The sequence below is a fragment of the Hemicordylus capensis genome, chromosome 1 (assembly GCF_027244095.1).
Source record: "Hemicordylus capensis ecotype Gifberg chromosome 1, rHemCap1.1.pri, whole genome shotgun sequence".
NCBI classification, from domain to species: domain Eukaryota; kingdom Metazoa; phylum Chordata; class Lepidosauria; order Squamata; family Cordylidae; genus Hemicordylus; species Hemicordylus capensis.
Window position 1 is genome coordinate 238,241,339 of NC_069657.1, and position 19,516 is coordinate 238,260,854.

Genomic DNA, 19,516 nt, shown 5'->3' on the forward strand with positions numbered 1-19,516 from the left:
GTTTTTCCCTTCCTTTCCCTCTCTGGAGGGAGAGAAAGGGGAAACGTCCTATCAGGCAGCCAACGCTGCCTGAAATGAGGAGGGGAGAGATTGTTCAGGCAATCGACAGGCCAGGCCACACCCCCTTTGCATGTGACAAGGGGGCGTGGCCTGGGCTGCCGAGATCCCGAACGAGCTCTCAGCTCATTTCAGGCAGTGTCGGCTGCCTGATAGGATGTTTTCCTCTTTCTCAAGCTCCAGAGAGGGAGGGGAAGGAACAAACATTCTATCGTGCAGTCGGAGCTGCCTGAAATAATTGTCAAAGAGTTCGCCCGGGCTCTCCGTGGCCCGGGCATGGGAGCGAGGAGGCTCTCCGTGCATGGGAGGGGGAGTCCGCTCTGAGCTCCTCTGGAGCCCGGGCCACGCACACAGGCGTATTGGAGGGGGCCACCGAGCTGGGCTGGACGCAGGTCGCCGTTCGGCTAGCTCAGTGCCTGGTGGGTTGTGTGAATATTCAGGAACCACTAGAAGAACTACAGTTACAGGTAAGAAACCTACCTACCTTCTGCGTGGTCTTGCAATATTCACATTCATGGGATCATAATAAGCAAACACAACTGGATGTGAGAAGCAGCTTTATTGAAAAACAGACTTGAGAACAGAAGTACCAGACTTGGCAAGTACCTTGGATTTAAGATCCAATGCATAGTGTTCAATAAAGGTGGATGGTTAAGACCATGTGGCTGCTTTGCAGATGACATCTATAGGAACTCCTCTTCCAAAGGCTGCAGTGGCAACCATAGCCCTGGTGGAATGGACTCGAAGCAACTGTAGATGAGGTCTCTTAGCCAGGTCATAGGTCAGACAGATATCCAAAAAGAGAGTCTATGGATGGATATTAAGCAACCTCTGGTAGGTCCAGCAAAGGCTTCAGAGTTAGATTTGCGAATCTCCATTGTAGGGATGTGCACAGAACCATTCAGCTCTCTAGGAGTGCTGAACTGGTTCTGGCAACTGGTGTTTGAACCAGTTTGGAGGGTGGGTTGTGCCACACAAATGGCTGACACACTTACTGTTTCAGGTTCCACTCATGAGTGGACCTCTGTGGCCTGCTCAGAGTGTCTGCAAGAGTGTTTTTTCTCCCTGGAACATGGAGCACAGAAAAATGAATGTGATGTTACACGCACCAATTCCAAAGTGCCAGAGTGAGGGTTTCTGGAGTCTGTTCCATCCTGTTTGTTTATATAGGATCTTTCTGTGGTAATGTCTGTCAATATGAAAACTGCCTTTCCTAGGCAGAGGTGCTGGAACGATTTTAAAGCTTTGAGAACAGCCAGAAGCTCTAGATAATTGATGTGCTGTTGTGCGTCTGTCTTTGACCATTGGCCATATACTACAAGAGGACCACAGTAGGCTCCCCTACCAAAGGTGGAAGCATCTGTTGTAATTGTAAATCTGTTGTAATTATGACTTCTGAAGAACAGGGCCAAAAGGGCCTGCCTTCTGTAAGATTGCTATGGCAGATCCACCAGCACACAGAGTGATGAACTGATAGAGGAACAGAGAGTATCAGTTGCTAGTGGTGTAAAGGTGTGAGAAAGTTGTCAAAAACCAACTTTGTAGGACACGCATTTGGAGTGGTGCTAATGGTAGAAAAGCCATGGTCGATGCCATTAGACCCAAAGGTCATTGAATGAAGAGAGCCATGTGATCTCTTCAAATGAAGAAAATCTGAGCTGTGGTGGAGTATATCCAGTGATAAGGAAGAAAGGTGGCCTCCGCCTGAGAATCAAGGAGCACTCCTATGAATTTTAGTGATCTTGTTGGAGTGAGCATGGACTTCTTGTAGTTCACTTGAAGGCGTAAGGAGTCTAAAAGATTGTGGAATTCTCTGCCACAAGATGTGGTGACAGCCAACAACCTGGATGGATTTAAGAGGGGTTTGGATAACTTCATGGAGGAGACGTCTATCAATGGCTACTAGTCAGAGGGCTATAGGCCATCTCCAGCCTCAAAGGCAGGATGCCTCTGAGTACCAGTTGCAGAGGAGTAACAGCAAGAGAGAGGACATGCCCTCAACTCCTGTCTGTGGCTTCCAGCAGCATCTGGTGGGCCACTGTGCGAAACAGGATGCTGGACTAGATGGGCCTTGGGCCTGATCCAGCAGGGCTGTTCTTATGTTCTAAGGGTAGTAGAATATGGGTGTACAGAGAGACCTTGGAGGCTGCCACAAGAAGCCAGTTGTTGATAGACGGAAAGATCTGAATTCCCTTGTTACGAAGATGGGCAGCCACCACAGACATGCATTTTGAGAAGATGTGAGGGGCAGATGCAAGTCCAAATGGGAGGATTGTATACTGGTACGTATCTGGACTCACGGAATCTCAAAAACATCCAATGCTGAGGATGAATGAGAGCGAGAGCAATAACTCCGTCTAGGTAGATAAGGAAAGGGTGCAAAGAAAGGGTGCAAAGTGTCTGGCTGAATAACAGTGAGATGGGTAATAAGCATGATGGTAATAAGGAGAGTCTGGTGGCAGACTTCATAGTCACATGCTTCTTTAAAGCATGGAGGATGGTCCCTCTCAAAAGTTTCTGCCTCCCCATCTGTCAGAGCGATGGCAGTCAGGGAATCGATGTGGGAATGGCAGAAACAGGACTGGCTCTCAATTTCGATAAGTCCATTGTTGGAATCGAAGGGAATATGCAAAACATCCCCCTCCCTGTCTTCTACTGAGGATGGGAGAGGGGCCGGCGATGTAGGCAGCCTGTCAGACTCCTCTGATCTCTTGTTGACAGGGGAGACATGTTGGAGATGCAGTTCCAGTGCATCGACCTTTTGCACCAACCATCCTAATGACCACTAGGGGCATTGGGAGCAGAGGTAGCTAGTGAGGGTCTCCTTACCTGTCCCACTATGACCCCTGCTTTGACTCCTTGAGTACTTCGTGTAGTGAGTCAGTCCTCTTCCTTACCTTCTAGAGAGAAGATGGAAACATCTCTCTCTCCCTACCTATTCATTATGTAGCTGATAGATAGGATAGGTCTTTCCTATCCCAAATGTATTTCACCAATAAATCAATTTAGCTCCAGGCCTGCTCAACTTAGCCCCCCCACCCCCAGCTGGTTTTGGACTACAACTCCCATAATCCCCAGTCACAGTGGCCAATAGCCAGGGATTATGGGAGTTGTAAGCCAACATCTGCAGGCGGGCCAAAGTTGAGAAGCCCTGGTTTAGACTCTACAATGATCTCCATGAGTGTTACTTAAATAACTGCAACTGCTAAACTCTGCACTCTGTAACTGGAGTGGTAGCTTCCTTGGTGTTTTGCTAAATAATCACAAAGCCCAACAAGACAGACTCTGCGAGACTGGAAGACAGTTTTTTTCTTTTTGCTGTCTTTCGTAGGAGGGTCGTTATGCTTCCTTTTGTGTTTAGCCTTTGTTGGGACCATGGCAGACTGACTTCCCAATGATAGAGGTGGAGGAACCAAGGGATTAGCCCAGGCCTGCTCAGGCTGGGCCTTCCTGCAGATGTTGGCTACAACTCCCATAATCCTTGGCTATTGGCCACTGTGGCTGGGGCTTATGGGAGTTGTAGTCAAAAACAGCTGGGAGGCCAAAGTTGAGTAGGCCTGGATTAGCCTCTGTCTGTCCTGGTGCTTGCAAAACAGAATTGTGTGTAGGAAAAGCTGACGACTTAGGTAAATCACAGCCTTTTGAATCTGGCAGCAGCATCAGTCCCAAAGAACTGGTTTGAGAATCCATCAAAGAAGAGTGATGAGTTTTGAGTGCCAAGACTTTCGTGTGTTGTCTGGCAGAGGGAGTTTCAGGTGTAGCCAGGGTATAAGTGGCTGAGAGAGCCCACTCCCATAAAAGAGCTCACAGCCTAGACACTCTGTTCCAGCATGCTTGCAGAAAGGGGTACAGCTAAGTAATTTTGAATCCTGGACCTAATGAGTTACGCCCACCACCCTGCAAAATAAACATCCTCTCTGTATAAATGTATATATTTCACCACAAACCCATAGGTCTGGGCCAGAGCGCATTTGTGGGGGAAAGGATTACACAACCCCCAAAGTATCCATACATCTTCTTGATCATTTATCACAAACCCATAGATCTGAGCCAGAGTGCAGTGAGGGTGAGGTGGGGGGAGGGAGAGAGGAAGGTTGGTTCTTGATCACAAACTAACTGAGACAAACACGTGTTCCTTGCTCCACAGTTCAAACGCAGAACCAACATTCATAAGGAAAATAAATAAAATAACAACACATGCCCCTTGCTTCCCAGTTCTCATACAGATCTTTTGGATCACAAACCAACTTGAGCATAGTGCATTTGTTTTTCTTTTACATTTGTTTATTTAGATGTAACAGTCAGTTCCACTTTCACTAGGTGTGAAGTACTCTGGGTAGAGATAACTTTTCCTGGCAGCTTTATTGCAGAAGGGGGGAAATTCATTAAAAATCACAAGATCGCCAATTTTCTTCAAATAAAAATACACAAAGTTATGCCATCTTGGACTACATGTGTGCCCAATTTCAGAACTCTAAGCCCAGCCATTCTGGAAATGTAAAGGGTTGAGCAAAGGTGGGGGGCATGTTGCATTTTTTAATGAAGGAAAAGGGCAGAATCCTTCATATGGGGGGTGGAATGATGGTCTGGGGGGAGGGGCACATCCGTTCCAGACTTTTGGAATTTTCTGCCATGAAACAAGCCACTTATAGGACTTTGACTTTTTAATTTAAAAAAAATATATATCAAAAAATAATTCAACATCAATGCATTGACCAATCCAATTCAAAGGCAATACACAGAGTCCTGCTAACCGGTACTACATCTGTGCCCAATTTCAGAAATCTAGATCAAGCTATTCTGAAAATATAAAAGGGAGTGAAAAGTGGGGTGATGTTTACCCTTTTTATGAAGGCAATGGGCAGATTCATCCATATGGGGGTGGAGTGATGGTCCATGGGGCAGTGGGGGGGCTTCATTTCTGGAGGTTTTTGTAATTTTCTGCCATGAAACAAACCACTTATAGGACTTTGATTTTTCTGATTTTTTAAAAATTCAAAAAATCATTAAAAATCAACAAATTGACTGATCTACTTCAAACTCAATACACAGAGTCCTAATAACTTGTCCAACATGTGTGCCAAATTTCAAGATTCTAGGACAAGCCTAGAGTCATAAATATAAAAGGGGCCCTCTTTTCTCTTGAGGAAAATCATGGGGCCCTCTAGTAGAGTGATCACACAGACCTGACCCATGTCTAATGGCACTCCTGCTTGCCAAGTAAAACTGAGGCAAACAATGCAAGGGTCAACCCGGTGAGTTTCACCCATGCAAAGCAAGCACTTTTTATGGCCATCAGTAGTCGGGGGAAATGCTTGACTAACCAGCAGAAGATCGCCAGTTTGAATCCCCACTAGTACTATATCTGGCAGCAGCGATATAGGAAGATGCTGAAAGGCATCATCTCATACTGCGCAGGAGAAGGCAATGGTAAACCTCTCCTGTATTCTACCAAAAGAAAACCACAGGGCTCTGTGGGCGCCAGGAGTCGAAATTGACTTGACGGCAAACTTTACCTTTACCTGGTCGAGCGTTTAGCCCTCCACACAGTGCACTTAAAAATAAAAAGTCATAGAGGCCATAGTCTGTGGGGCAAGAAGTGAGAGGAGAAATCTCTTTTCTGCTTCTTCTTTAGCTAAGGAGGTGGAATATGTGTGTGTGGGCTAATGGGATGGCGAAAGATGGTGGGCAACGAAGGAAAAGAAAGATGCAAAGTGTAAAACTGGAAACTAAAGAGAGATAAGGAAGGGAGGAATAAAAACTGAACTAAAGAAGGGGAAGATAGTTCTAGAGAGAGGTCTTGCTTCTCACGAGTCCCTATTTATTCTGTTTTAGGTACAGCTGAGGGATAGAAGAAGGCTCCGAGTGAAGTATACTCTGTGGCGGTCGACGACAGACTGAGGTAGGGGTGGAACACACACCTCACTAATTACTGGGGTTGATGGTTCCTGCCAAAAGGTCTTAAAAGTAAAGCTTTAGAAGGTTCCAAAATGAGGTTCTGCACCAGCACAAAACCCAGGAATATGAATATCACAGGAACCACGCAGACAAACTTTATTTCCACTCTCTGCCATCACAGATCTGGTAAATGGTGCGTTTTACGTATTACAGCAGAAGTGCTGGAGCTGTTGTATATGTGTTTGTTTATAGGCTGTTTTTCAACAAAGTCCTCAAAGCAGTTTACATAGCATAGAAAATAGTGCCCTGTCCCAAAAGGCCTCACAGTCTAAAAAGAAAGACAAGCTAGACATCAGCCACAGCTACTAAGAAGGCCTGAATAAATGGGGACCGTGGAATGCTGGGTTGATTAGGGAAAGTTGCTCTTTCCTGCTAGGTGCAGGAAAGTCACCATTTTAAAAGATGCCTCTTTGTCAGGTTAGCTGCTTTTTTATAGCCTCATCCCACAGTGTGGGTGCAACATGTAAAGGTCTGCAGCCTAGTACCACCTCGGTGGGGCCAACCAAATGTGTGTAATCACTACAGTTACTGGGAAGCAGCAGCTGGGCAGGACTGTTGCTTTCATGTCCTGCATGTGGGCTTCCCAAAGGCATCTTGCCGTACATTATGGGAAGGAGAAGGCTGGACTCAATGATGGACCCCTGGGCAGATCCAGCACGACTGTGCTTACTTTCTTCTGCCTTATATTCCTAGACAAAAATCAACTAGCTGGGATCAGGACAACAAATGCTTATCTCTTGTTTCAGGCATTCAAAACAAACAAACAGAAATACTTGTAAGGTTCTGACAAAAGAAACCCTTGCCTTTATGGCATGCTTTGGAATGTGTGGAACACAACAAATGCTTTCTTCCACTTGGGAACAGTGGAGGCCCAAAGTTCCATGGCTGACATCCACACTAAATTAGTCCCGCGTTGTCCTACTAAAACTAAGTGGTCCTTTATAAGAACTCCTGAGTAGTACTATTGGGTAGTTTAGTCTGGATGTCAGCCAATGTCCTGAAGTCTTATAGATGAGACTTCACAGGAAAGCTGGAGGCACAGAACGAAAACTAGCAACCCAGAAATCTGCTTGCATATATTAAGCACCTGGAAGGAGTCAGTGGGGAAGGGATAGGAAGGGGCCAGGCCTATGCAGCAGAACTGTAACCTATCTAGAGCAGGGATTCTCAACGTTGGGTCCTCAGATGATATTGGACTTCGACTCCCATAATCCCCAACCAAAGGCCACTGGGACTGGGGATTATGGGAGCTGAAGTCCAACAACATCTGGGGACCCAGCATTGAGAATCATCGTACTAAAGCACCAATGCATACTGGTAAAGGGAACCAACGGTACCTTCAGATGGCACAATTGTGGAATGAGGAAGTGCCTTTGTAATTGAGTGCCTTTGTAATCGGTGCCTTTGTAATCGCTCCATTCTCCATTTTCTAAAATAGAAACTGCACGTAGCTTAGGGCGGCAGCTCAGCCACAAAGAGCGCGTGCGCAAGAATGTATGAGGCGTGTAAAAATGTGATTGGTATTTGGGGCTGAATGTTGACACCCAACCATTCCATTGTATAAAAAGCTTGTGACGAAGGCAATTGCGCGCGACTCTCTGGCAACGCCGTGAGGCACTGAGAGCCCGCTGCCAGCGCTGGCCAAATAATAAAGGTGTTTGCTTCCTTCAACTATCCTTGTCTTTTGGTTTGTGGGTCTGGGGTCTACCCCAGGTAACATAAACTGGTGCCATGACTCGGATGGTCAGCTGGTGATTACCTGCCCACCTGGTGGTCCCTCGGGGTCCTCTCCCGCCGCGGGCGAGCACCCTTCAGGTGCCACTTCTTCCGTTGTAAGAAGGAAGGTTTGAACGCCGGCGGCGTGAGACTACGGCTCTTGAGCCCACCGAAGACGGGCGCGAACGAGGCACACCAACGCAGGGGTCTGAACAGGTGATGTATGGTCTAGAGTCCCGGGACAGGTAGGGACCAGGGAATCGCCCACCCTGTGTCGGAGCCGCTGTAGGCAGAGGGCACTGTCGGAATACAGGGCTGTCTCCGGGAGGAACTTGGGAGGAACAGTGTGTTGCGTGTGAGTGTGAGTGGTTTCTGATGGTTGCAGAGGGGGCCTCCACAGGGAGAAACCCACCGCGAGAGTGACTCTACAGTGGTAGAGTGGGACCCCTGAGTAGACTCCCGATCCAGCGACGGGCGGAAGGACGAAAACGGAGGTGCGGGATATGAAACTGTCTGTCTAAACCCTTATTGTGTCTAACTGCGTGGACCCCTTACCCGCAGTCCGTATCCCACCCTGAACTGGTTGTGTTTGTTTCGAGTGAAAGAGAACACACGAGGTCAATAAAATGGGAGGGGGAGGATCTAAAATCTGTACCCCTTTGAATTGTATGCTGGAAAACTTCAAAGCAGGGTTTTCCCGGGATTATGGAGACCCGGCTTGTAAACCTGAGATCTTGGTTAGGCATTGCACCCTGAACTGGCCAGCCCAAAGTCCCACTTGGCCACCCGATGGTAGTTACAACTTAGGAGAAATTAGAAAGGTCCACCAGACAGTTACTGCATCACACCCAGATCAGTACCCCTACATAGACCAATGGATGTTAAATGTAGTGGAAAAACTGAAGTGGCTGAAGAACTGTGGTAAACAGAACCCCACCGCTTCTGTAATGGCACTAAGGGCACAGAGAAAAAAACTACAGGAATCACTCAGATCAAGGAAAGAGGATCAAGCCCCCAACCTACCAGAGGTTTTGAAGGAAGACATTGTGGAGGAAGGACTCCCCCCACTACCCCCACCACCATATAATCCTATATACCCCAGAATCCCAAGAGAAGAAGAGGAGGGAGGGCCATTAGGAACCATGAAAGGAGGCCATGACCTGAGAAATAGAGACACTCCGAAGACAGAATTAGAGGCACGAGGGGAAATTACCCAGTTCCCTTTAAGAGTCACACAATATCAAGTGGATGGAGGAGATGGAAACCTGGTCCAGAGAACCACTATATAACATGTCCCATTTTCCACCACGGACCTTTTAAATTGGAAGAGAAATACCAAACCTCTCAGTGAAGAACCAAGGGAAATGACAGACCTGTTCGGGTCCATAATACGTGCTCATGCACCTAATTGGGCAGACCTTGAGACCCTACAGTCTACCCTGTTGACTTCAGAGGAGAGAGGCCGAGTTCGAGCAGCCATGAGAAGGGAGGTGGAACAAGACGCAGAGGCAACTAATCGGAATGCTGAGACCCAGATAGCCCTCTGGATGCCCCAAGAAGAACCAAATTGGGACTCCATGACTGACGAAGGCAGACGACGGCTGGAGGATTATCGAGTATTAGTCTGGCGAGGGATAAAAGGGGCAGGGCGGAAGACTGTTAACCTCTCCAAGGTCACTGAAATATTACAAGCTCAAAATGAGACTCCGGGAGACTACATGGAAAGATTAAAAGCAGCATTCCGTCAATGGACTACCTTGAATCCAGACGATCCAGCAAACAGGAGGCAAGTAAACATGATGTTCATTGCCCAAGCCCAGAAGGATATTTGGAGGAAGTTACAGAGAAAAGAGGAGGCCGTAGACATGTCCGAAGAAATGCTATTGGGGCTAGCAAGAAACGTGTATGCGAATAGAGATACAGAGGAAGAGAAGCAGCAAAAAGTGGCAGTGGTAATGGCGGCAGCTATCAGGGGAGAAATACCCGGCAGAAGAGGACAAAGAGGCAGAGGCGGCGGACGTGGATGGAGGGGAAGCGGAAGGGGAGCATTCCAAGAACGGCTTGGACGTGACCAATATGCAAGGTGCAAGAAACACGGTCATTGGAAGAACGAATGTCCCGAAGGACGAGGAGAAAGGGGACTGGAAGGGGGGTGGAGACCCGCTCAGATGATGATGGCAGAGCTTGTGGAAGATGAACAGTGACGGGGCCGGGGTTCACCGCACCACTTACCACTCTCCCCAGAACCCATGGTCACACTAACAGTACAGGGGAAGAAGGTGCCATTTATGATTGATAGTGGGGCTACCTTATCAGCCATACAGCAACCAATGGGGAAGAAAACATTGCTTTCATTACCCATACAAGGGGCTACTGGTCGGAGCAATTCCAGACCAATTTTTAACGTGGATGATTGCAGCTTGAAGGGAAACACATTTAGACACCAGTTCGTATGGCTTCCAGACTGCCCCATGAATCTGCTAGGAAGAGATTTATTGTGCAAATTGCAGGCAACCTTGACTTTTGCCAAAGATGGGAGTTTTACCTTTGAAGTACCAGAAGAAGGGGAAACGTGTGTAACAGAGATGCCCAAGGAAAAGGCTTGGAAGTGGAAAGCATGGTGGGATGGAAAGCCCCCAATGATTATGTTAGCACAAAGTACAGCAGACGATCTCCCAGTACCTTCTGCAGTTTGGGCTGAGAACGGAGGAATAGGATTGACTATTCGACAACCTCCAGTCTACATCAGGATGAGACCCGGCGCCACTCCTGTGAACATACCCCAATATCCTGTATCGGAAGACAAGCGGAGGGGAATTCAACCAACCATCACCCAGTACCTAGAAGCTGGGATTCTGGAAAAATGCCGGTCTGCATGGAACACGCCACTATTTCCTGTAGAGAAGAAGGAGCCAGGCCGATACCGGCCAGTACAAGACCTAAGGGCAGTCAATGCCAGAGCAGAACCCATGGTGGCTTTAGTAGCGGACCCCTATACGCTGATGAGTAAAGTGCCAGGGGCAGCAAGGTGGTACACAGTACTGGACATTAAGGATGCTTTTTTTACGATGAGGCTTGCCTCTTCGTCAGTTCCCATCTTCGCTTTCACCTGGCAAGACCCGCAAACTAATAAACGGACCCAATTTTCATGGACGAGGATCCCACAAGGTTTTGTCCATAGCCCAACAATATTTTCGGAGGCAATGTCCAGAGATTTGGAAAACTTGGCAATACCAGAGGGAGGAGCGGTCCTGCAGTATGTAGATGACATCCTGCTGGCAGCTAACACAAGGGAAGACTGCAGAGAATTAACCTTAGAAGTTCTAAGGAGGCTTGCAGAATGTGGATATAAGGTCTCAAAAAGTAAAGCACAGCTAATACAAACAAAGGTGGAATATTTGGGGTTCCGGCTCGAAGAAGGACAGAGGTACCTTTCAGGGGAAAGGGTTCAAGCCATCTGTTCTATTCCGGAACCGAGATCTAAACGTGGTCTGAGGGCATTCCTAGGCATGACCGGATTCTGCCGAGTGTGGATACCAGGATATGCGCAGATCGCCCAACCCCTGTATGAAGCCACTCGAGGAGAAGGAGAAGAAATGCTGTGGGAAGAGGCACAAAGGACAGCATTCCAGCTATTAAAATACATGCTCACGAAAGGACCAGCTCTGGGTCTCCCAGACTTGATGCAACCATTTACTCTGTACATCCTAGAGAAGGCAGGCACAGCCAAGGGCATGTTGGCTCAGCGAGTTGGCCCGAACATGAGACCATGTACTTATCTCTCCAAGAGACTAGATGCAGTGGCCAGAGGATTTCCCCCTTGTCTAAGGGTAGTAGCAGCGGCAGCATTGCTACTTCAAGATGCAAAGAAACTCACCTTTGGGGGTAAAACCACAGTGGTCACCGAGCACTCAATTCAATCCTTACTCAAAGAAGGGGCCGTTAAGTGGATGACGGGTTCCAGGCTGATGAAATACCAATTAATGTTACTAGAGGATCCAGAAATTCAATTACAAGTGGTTACAGGTCTGAATCCTGCCTCATTTCTACCAGATGACAATACAGAAATGATGGAATCACACAACTGCCAAACTTTACTGCAGCATACTTGGTCGGCCCGTCCAGACCTACAAACTGTCCCCCTGAAGAACGCTGACTTGCAATGGTTCACAGACGGCAGCTCCTTCATAGAGGAAGGAATAAGAAAAGCAGGATATGCAGTAGTGAGCCTAGTTGATATCATAGAAGCCCAACCATTGCCAGTAGGAACATCAGCCCAATTGGCAGAGCTAATAGCGGTCACCAGAGCATGCGAGATGGCGGTAGACCAGACCCTGAATTTATATTCTGATTCTAAGTATGTGTTCACCATGGCACATGCACATGCAGCATTACACCATGAAAGGGGAATGGTGGACTCTAAAGGGAATCCAGTAAAATACCAAAGCCAAATCCGAGACTTTATGTGCGCAATACAGAAACCAAAGAGATTAGCATTCATGCACTGCAAAGGCCACCAAAAAGGCAATGGGGAAATAGAAAGAGGAAATCGAAGAGCAGACGCAGCAGCAAAGCAAGCAGCTCGGTCGACAGAGATGGTTTTTGTCTCTCTCATCCCAGATTTGACTAGCCCAGAGGAAGAGTGGGAATATGGGACAGAAGACGTGAAACTGGCCCAGGCTCTGGGGGCAGCAAAGGAGGACGGAAGATGGATATTAAAAGGGGGGAAGGTGTTAATCCCCAAAGAACATGTGCCTAAACTAGTGACTGGCCTGCATGAAGGGACACACATGGGGGCAGAAGCAATGTATGAACTGATTAGGAAAAAGTATTATGCCCCCAACCTATCAGTGCACACATGTCAGACAGCCAGAAAATGTGTTGAGTGTGCTAAAGTAAATCCTAGTGTCCGACATCATGGGCAAGCAGGCCAGGTAGCAATGGGAATAGGACCCATAGATGTAATACAAGTGGACTTCACGGAGATGGTCCGACAGGGGCCTTACAAGTACCTCTTGGTCATAGTATGCACTCTGACTGGATGGGTGGAAGCAAAACCGTGTAAAGCAGAAAGTGCCCAGGCAGTAGTCAAATATCTACTCAATGACCACCTACCCATTCATGGACTACCTACACAAATCAACTCAGACAACGGGGGAGTGTTCGTCAGTAAAGCAGTACAGGATGTATCCAAGGCTCTGGGGATACAATGCAAACTCCATTCAGCTTGGCACCCCCAGAGCTCAGGGAAGGTAGAGAGAATGAATAGAACTATCAAAGATCACTTAGCAAAATTGATAGAGCTCACACAGATGAGCTGGGTGGCTCTCCTACCATATGTGTTATTCAAAATAAGGAACACCCCAAGAGGGAAGGAGAAACTAACTCCATTTGAGGCCATGTATGGGAGGGCTTCACCCATCCTTCGCATGGGAACTAGGGATCATCCCCCAGCGACAACACAATGGGCTAAGGTTTTGCACGCTATCCAAAGTTCCCTACAGGAGAATATTCCAATCCCTATCATAGACCCCATACACCCCTATGAGATTGGAGACTGGGTATGGGTAAAAAAGTGGAGGACAGAACCTTTAAGGCCTAGGTGGGGTGGACCACACCAAATTCTGCTAACCACTCCAACTGCTTTAAAATGCTCAGGTATCAAGGCTTGGGTTCACCACACCAGGGTAAAGAGGGCAGAGACACCAGAGACTTGGTCTGCACAGAGAATTGGAGAGACTAGGTTGAAGATTACACGACAGGTCAACACACCCTAGAGACTACCCCCTGCCACACCCCGCCGGCAACGGGTGTTCTACGCACGGGATAGGGTGCACCCCAAGATGTCCCTACTGTGAGCCCACCGGAAGCGGCCACTCTACGTACGGACCACCACCAATGTGGGGCAATGGAAAGGGGGCGGTTGCTAATTTTGATTGTAACCATAACGTTAGGAACTCTGTGGGTAGGGGAGCCAGCATGGACCCCTAATAAGTACATAGCTCTGTCTCAACACCTCTCAAGTTGCTTGAATGTGTCTAATTGCTGGATTTGTTCACGATTGCCAGTCGATCATGGGGGAGGAGTACCCCTAGTCTCTATTCCTCTCACCAATCAAACTTACATGCAACCAGATTGGTGGAAAAAGGTTAATATTAGTTGGCTACGCCATCCCACCCATCCCGCCGCTATGAGTTGGTGGGATTGGCTCACGGGATGGTTCCCGAATATGAATTGGTTAAAGTCTGTATTTGTAGTCGTTGTTATAATACTAATAGTCTTGCTTCTAGTGCCCTGCTTAGTACCATGTTTTACTAGAGCTTTGCAATCTACTATCTCTGCAATAGTAAGAAAGGAAACTGCGCCTCACATAATGGCTATGTATGCAAAATTGCCTATCCATAAATGGCTCCTAAGGGGGGAGATGTGGAATGAGGAAGTGCCTTTGTAATTGAGTGCCTTTGTAATCGGTGCCTTTGTAATCTCTCCATTCTCCATTTTCTAAAATAGAAACTGCACATAGCTTAGGGCGGCAGCTCAGCCACAAAGAGCGCGTGCGCAAGAATGTTTGAGGCGTGTAAAAATGTGATTGGTCTTTGGGGCTGAATGTTGACGCCCAACCATTCCATTGTATAAAAAGCTTGTGATGAAGGCAATTGCGCATGACTCTCTGGCAACGCCGTGAGGCACTGAGAGCCCGCCGCCAGCGGTGGCCGAATAATAAAGGTGTTTGCTTCCTTCAAATATCCTTGTCTTTTGGTTTGTGGGTCTGGGGTCTCCCCCAGGTAACACAATCCTTCCCACTATCCCCTCCAAATCCATATGGGAAATGGAGTCCTGAGGGATCTCAATGCCCCTAAGTTTATGCAATACAAATTTACATTTTATAGGCAACTAACGTACAGAAAGGATATGTTTTAAACGCAGCCACACAGCAAGGAGTCCCCCTCCCCCTTTTAAATGTAGAGCAATCAAGATTAATTATTTGTTTATTAGTTAAAATAATGTAATTAATTAATTAATTAATTAATTATGAAGAGAGGGAGCCTTGAAGAGGCCTTGTACAAGATAAGTTGGTACCTGGGATATGGGGGCCCCTTCTCCTGGGATGCTTGGGATGATACACTTCCATCAATAGAGTTTCCATGATGACAGCCTGAAAACGCAAGCTTTGGAGGCACAGAGTCTGGCTGGGCTGTTTCACACACTACCTGCAGTCCCTGTGGATAAGGGGGTGAGGGCATGGCAAGGGAGATTGAACAAAAAGGAATGCAATCAGAATGTAGTGCTTACTCATGTGACCTGGCCTAACATGTGACCAGGACCTACTATTAAATGGAGGGGAGGAATCTTCAGCTGTTTCCTGAAAATTTCCCTACAGGAACAGTAGTTGGAATATTCTTAATTAGAAAAAGCTGAAATCCTAAACATCCTGAATTGAGAGCAGTCCTATTAAATTAAATGAGACTTCCTTGTTCCTTCTAAGTAACAATAGCTAGGATCGGGCTGTAAGAAGCACTTAGCTTTGCATCTACCATGTTGGGATCTTGGATTATTTTCTCACTGCTTCCCTCTTCAGCTACATGACTTAACGTGTATTGCTTGCTCTGGAATTGGCACTCCATGTCCATGGAAAGTGAGGCTTTAGTTAAAAGGAGAAGAAATGAACTTTTAAAGAAGCACAGCCCCATGGACAGTGCACAGTTCAAACCCATGAGTCATGACATCCCCTTCTCTGAAACAAATGTCTATATAATCTTTATTTATTTTTTTATTGCTACGGTATAAAGAGACCAGACTTTCTCCTTTCAACATGCAGGGAGTGTTTTACACAGGGAGGGATGTTTAAATATGCAATCCCCAGGCAGCAGTTGCAGGTTATAATGTCCCAGCAGGCTGATCAAAAGATTATTCTGAGTGCATATAGTGGCATATGTGATGCGCAACCCTCTGGAGACAGATGACGGGCTGTGGGTCCACAAGCAGCCTTCAGCATCCCTGCACTGAAGGCTGCTTTGCACAGCAGACTGGGTGCGAAGGGGCAGGGGGAGTGATGTTTGCATTTCTCTCCTCCCTCCAAAAGCTCTTTCCACTTGTATAAATCTGTTCCTATGGGCTCTATGGCCTCCAGGAACAGTTTTATAAAAGCAAAAGGGGCCTTTGAAAATTGCTCCCTCTCTGCACAAAGAAGCTCTCAGCACAGGGATGCTGAAGATTCCTTGTGGACCTGCAGCCCTTCTTCTGTTGCACATCATGAAAGCCAGCATCAATAGTGTTCACCTGGCAGATCTTAGAGAACATGGTGAGACATTGGAGGAGGCAAAATTTCTTAAGGAGCTTGCTGCATATACTCTTCTTTATGCAGCTCTAGACACACACACACACACACACACACACACACACACACACACACACACACACACACACCAAGGCTCCCAAGAACATCAATTGGGCTCCGAATGTGAAAGTGGGCTCTTAGTTTGTATGACAAAGGCATGCCAAGAGGCACTGTCAGTAGCTATCCCATCGTTTTAGAACTGTCTAACCCTGAAGGCTTAGTTAAAGGCCTGAACCTCTCCTTCAGAAGCACTGCATAATCTCTCATCCTGGTTAGTCTTTGATGGCTGAAGTTAGGCAGATACAGGGGCGGAGCCACCATTGGGCGAACGGGTTCAAAGAACCCGGGCCGCTGCCAACCAGGGGCCACGCCTCGCAGCCCTGACACGCCCCTGAATCTGACATCAGATGTGGGAGGCATTATTTCGCTCCCAAACATTTCTGTTTGGAAACAAAATCGGCTCACGCTGCATTGGCAACATGGACTGGAGCAAATCTCCCTGCCTTTAAAGGCAGGGAGAGCTGCTCCTGGCCTCGCTGCCAACACAGCGAGGCCAATCTCCCTCCCAAATGGGGCCACTCGGCCCTGTTTGGGAGGGAGATCGGCCTGCGCTGCATTGGCAGTGTGATTTCCTTTCCTTTAAAGGCAGGGAGAGTCACTCCAGCCCACGCTGCGCAAGACAGCATGGGCTGATCTCCCTTCAAAACGGGGCCGCGGGGCCCCGTTTGGAAAGGAGACCATGCCCTGCATCTGGACAGTTTAGTTTTTGTTATTTCAAATTCTAGTGTTATTTTCAAATTTTAGTGTCACAGCCCAAATCCTGAAGGGGGTTTTGCTGCTTTAAAGCGAATAAAAATAAACACGTGGGTATTTCCCAGGCAAGGCCTTCTGCTTTTACAAAGTCCAATTCCCCACAGCCTAGGTCTCTCAGCTAATTTCCCCCATTTGCTCCTAATAAGACTGTACAGGCTCAGCCGTTACCTCAGTACGCCCAGCATCCAGGTTAGGAGATTCACACGTTAGAGTTTGGTTCTTGATTGGAGAACTTCTCTTAGCTAGAAAATAGAAGAATGTGTTAGGCTTTGAGCTGTGTAAATCAAAGTTTATTTGTTCAGAAAGCTCCTTTGGGCTGGACAGAGGAGCATACATTTTAAAATAAAACAAACACAAACGGATACTTTTTAAATCACTCCTACTACACTAGGTGTCCTCACTCATTAATACACCAGCACATAGTACAGAACTTGGAATTGCATCATCTGCAGTCCAAGTCACACATAACCAGCATCAACATGGCTAGTCCTAAATTATTCAAGTGATGTTTGAAGGAAACAGACACATGTATAGTGGCTGGGGACACTGAGTATCGATACTTCCCATTCCAGTTTCACTGGGGTATAACCATGTCGTCAGCCCTTCCACCATAATCTGCTTCCTGAAAATATTATCACAGCAGGATAGGACCAACCATGTCACAGTGGCTCCCATGTGACTGATGTATACATTGGGACCCAGAATTGGGTGATCCCACTATACCATCTAATGTAGCCCATCTCTTAGCTGATTTTTTTTAAAAAATGTAATACTTGAGTATTACAAGCCAAAGTCTACACTATATTCATGCCAAATAAAGTCCATTTTGATGTATTGGTACTTTCTCTGAACTTGGTGAATTTAGGCTGTATCCTGTATTAAGCTTCAGGAATGAGACTCCATTTTCCTGTGTAACTGGTCAGCACTGAATATCGTATTCAGATGTAGGCTGCTGATTTTTTAATATGCAAATCCCATAAATCTATCCTGTAATCACAGCTCACATCTGTCCTTGTTAACAGTGTCATAAAAATCAAGGATCCAACATCCTGTGGTGATAAAACAGTGCAGAAGTCACATATCCTGCATTTCTGATACTGCAGAAATGTGCTGTTCTGTCCTTTACTCATCCTGGTTCCCCAACCCATTCAGAAAGCACGGAGGCCTCTATACATTTCTTGTAATAATTTCTGTAATCAAAAGTGGACGGAATTGTGTGAGCAAGAGAAGGAAGCCCTTATCTCATTCCTGTGCCTCTCTACTGTCAACTGTGGGTACACCAATGTATTATGTACTCCAATTTACCCACACACTCCAATCCAGCAATAATAACAGAAGAAACTCTGTGTGCCATTCCTGTATGGAAGAAACAGTTTTTCATTTGTAAATATTTTTAAATTTAAACACATCCACACACCTGTTATTATATTCCGGATGGGTTTAACCAATGCTGTAAAGGCAGAAACTTCAGGTTGCCTGTGCTCCCACATTGGCTGCCAAATAACAAGACCACTGGCCAGACGAAAAGTCAGATCCGACTCCTAAAAATACACAAGTTGATGACAGCATTTCTGGATTAGTTGGACTGATCTAGAAGGAGTGGGGTAGATTCTGTTTATTTCAACCAGAGTTCCCCATTCCACAGATGGAATCATCAGGTATTTTATCCTAAGAACCACATCTGGTTCCATACTCACAATCAGATTACGATCCCTATTACATCTTTATGCATTTATGAGGGGAAATACATCCTTTCACTGCCCTTAAACTAGCTTGATTTGGGGTACAACAAACAAAGGGAGGCAACTAATCTTTGTATTTGCATCCAAAGCTACAGCAAAATCTAAACCAAAACATTAAATAAATTCACTAACCCCTACATCAGATTTCAAGGAAGCAACTTGTGCAACAGTTGTGCAACAGCTAACTAATTCCAAGGCAGCACCTCAGTTTCAGCTAAGTCACCCTAGTGAGCCTCTTGGGCTATAGCTCTCAATTCAAAATACAAACTGGCTCCAAACTTCTTAAAATATTTTTAAGTTTTCACCCTTTTTCTTATTTTGTTTGAGTGAATGGCTTTATTACAATCATAGATCAGACTTAAGCACAACAAATTATAAAACATTCAGATAGGAAATCATGCAATACATCAACAAAGTTAATGTTTTATGGTAAGATCTAAAGGGTTGAAAGCAATTGTTGGCAGATCTTAACAGCCGCTGCACAACATTTAGCAACCTTGTGTGTAATAGAAGATTTCCTGTCTGCAAAAAGTGTGACGTAAAATTCATCTGTTCGGTCGGGATAATGTAATAACAAGGGAGTAATAAGACTACGGCAACTGTCATTATAAAAGGAGTAATATAGCAACATATGGTGGACAGATTCAATACCACCTGAAACACAAGGGCAGATCCAACTGGCCAGGGGATTTTCAGAAATTTCCCATTAAAAACTGCTGATGGTAAGGCTGGAGCCACGCATGCACCCTTCATGGCGCATGTGCGGTCATCGCTGCTGCTGGCGCACGCTGCATACGTCATTGTGATGTATGTGGCGCATGCGCCGGCGCCAGCAGCGCGCGTGTGTGTGCTGCGAATGGCGCATGCATGGCTCCAGCTTTTTCGGCTTGCT

The 19,516-nt window shown here is 46.6% G+C and overlaps 1 protein-coding gene across 11 annotated transcripts in view; it reads right to left on the reverse strand.

Moving 5' to 3' along the window:
- The window catches only part of LOC128339464 (protein unc-80 homolog), a 254,333-nt gene that overhangs the window by 204,019 nt on the left and 30,798 nt on the right, over nucleotides 1-19,516 (reverse strand). For all 11 annotated transcript variants that reach the window (XM_053283443.1, XM_053283442.1, XM_053283439.1 and 8 more), the window contains exons 5-7: nucleotides 18,300-18,423; nucleotides 17,051-17,124; nucleotides 14,812-14,951 (exon numbers count right to left, since the gene is read on the reverse strand). In XM_053283443.1, the coding sequence (XP_053139418.1) occupies nucleotides 14,812-14,951; nucleotides 17,051-17,124; nucleotides 18,300-18,423 (338 nt within the window). The remainder of the gene's footprint in view (nucleotides 1-14,811; nucleotides 14,952-17,050; nucleotides 17,125-18,299; nucleotides 18,424-19,516) is intronic.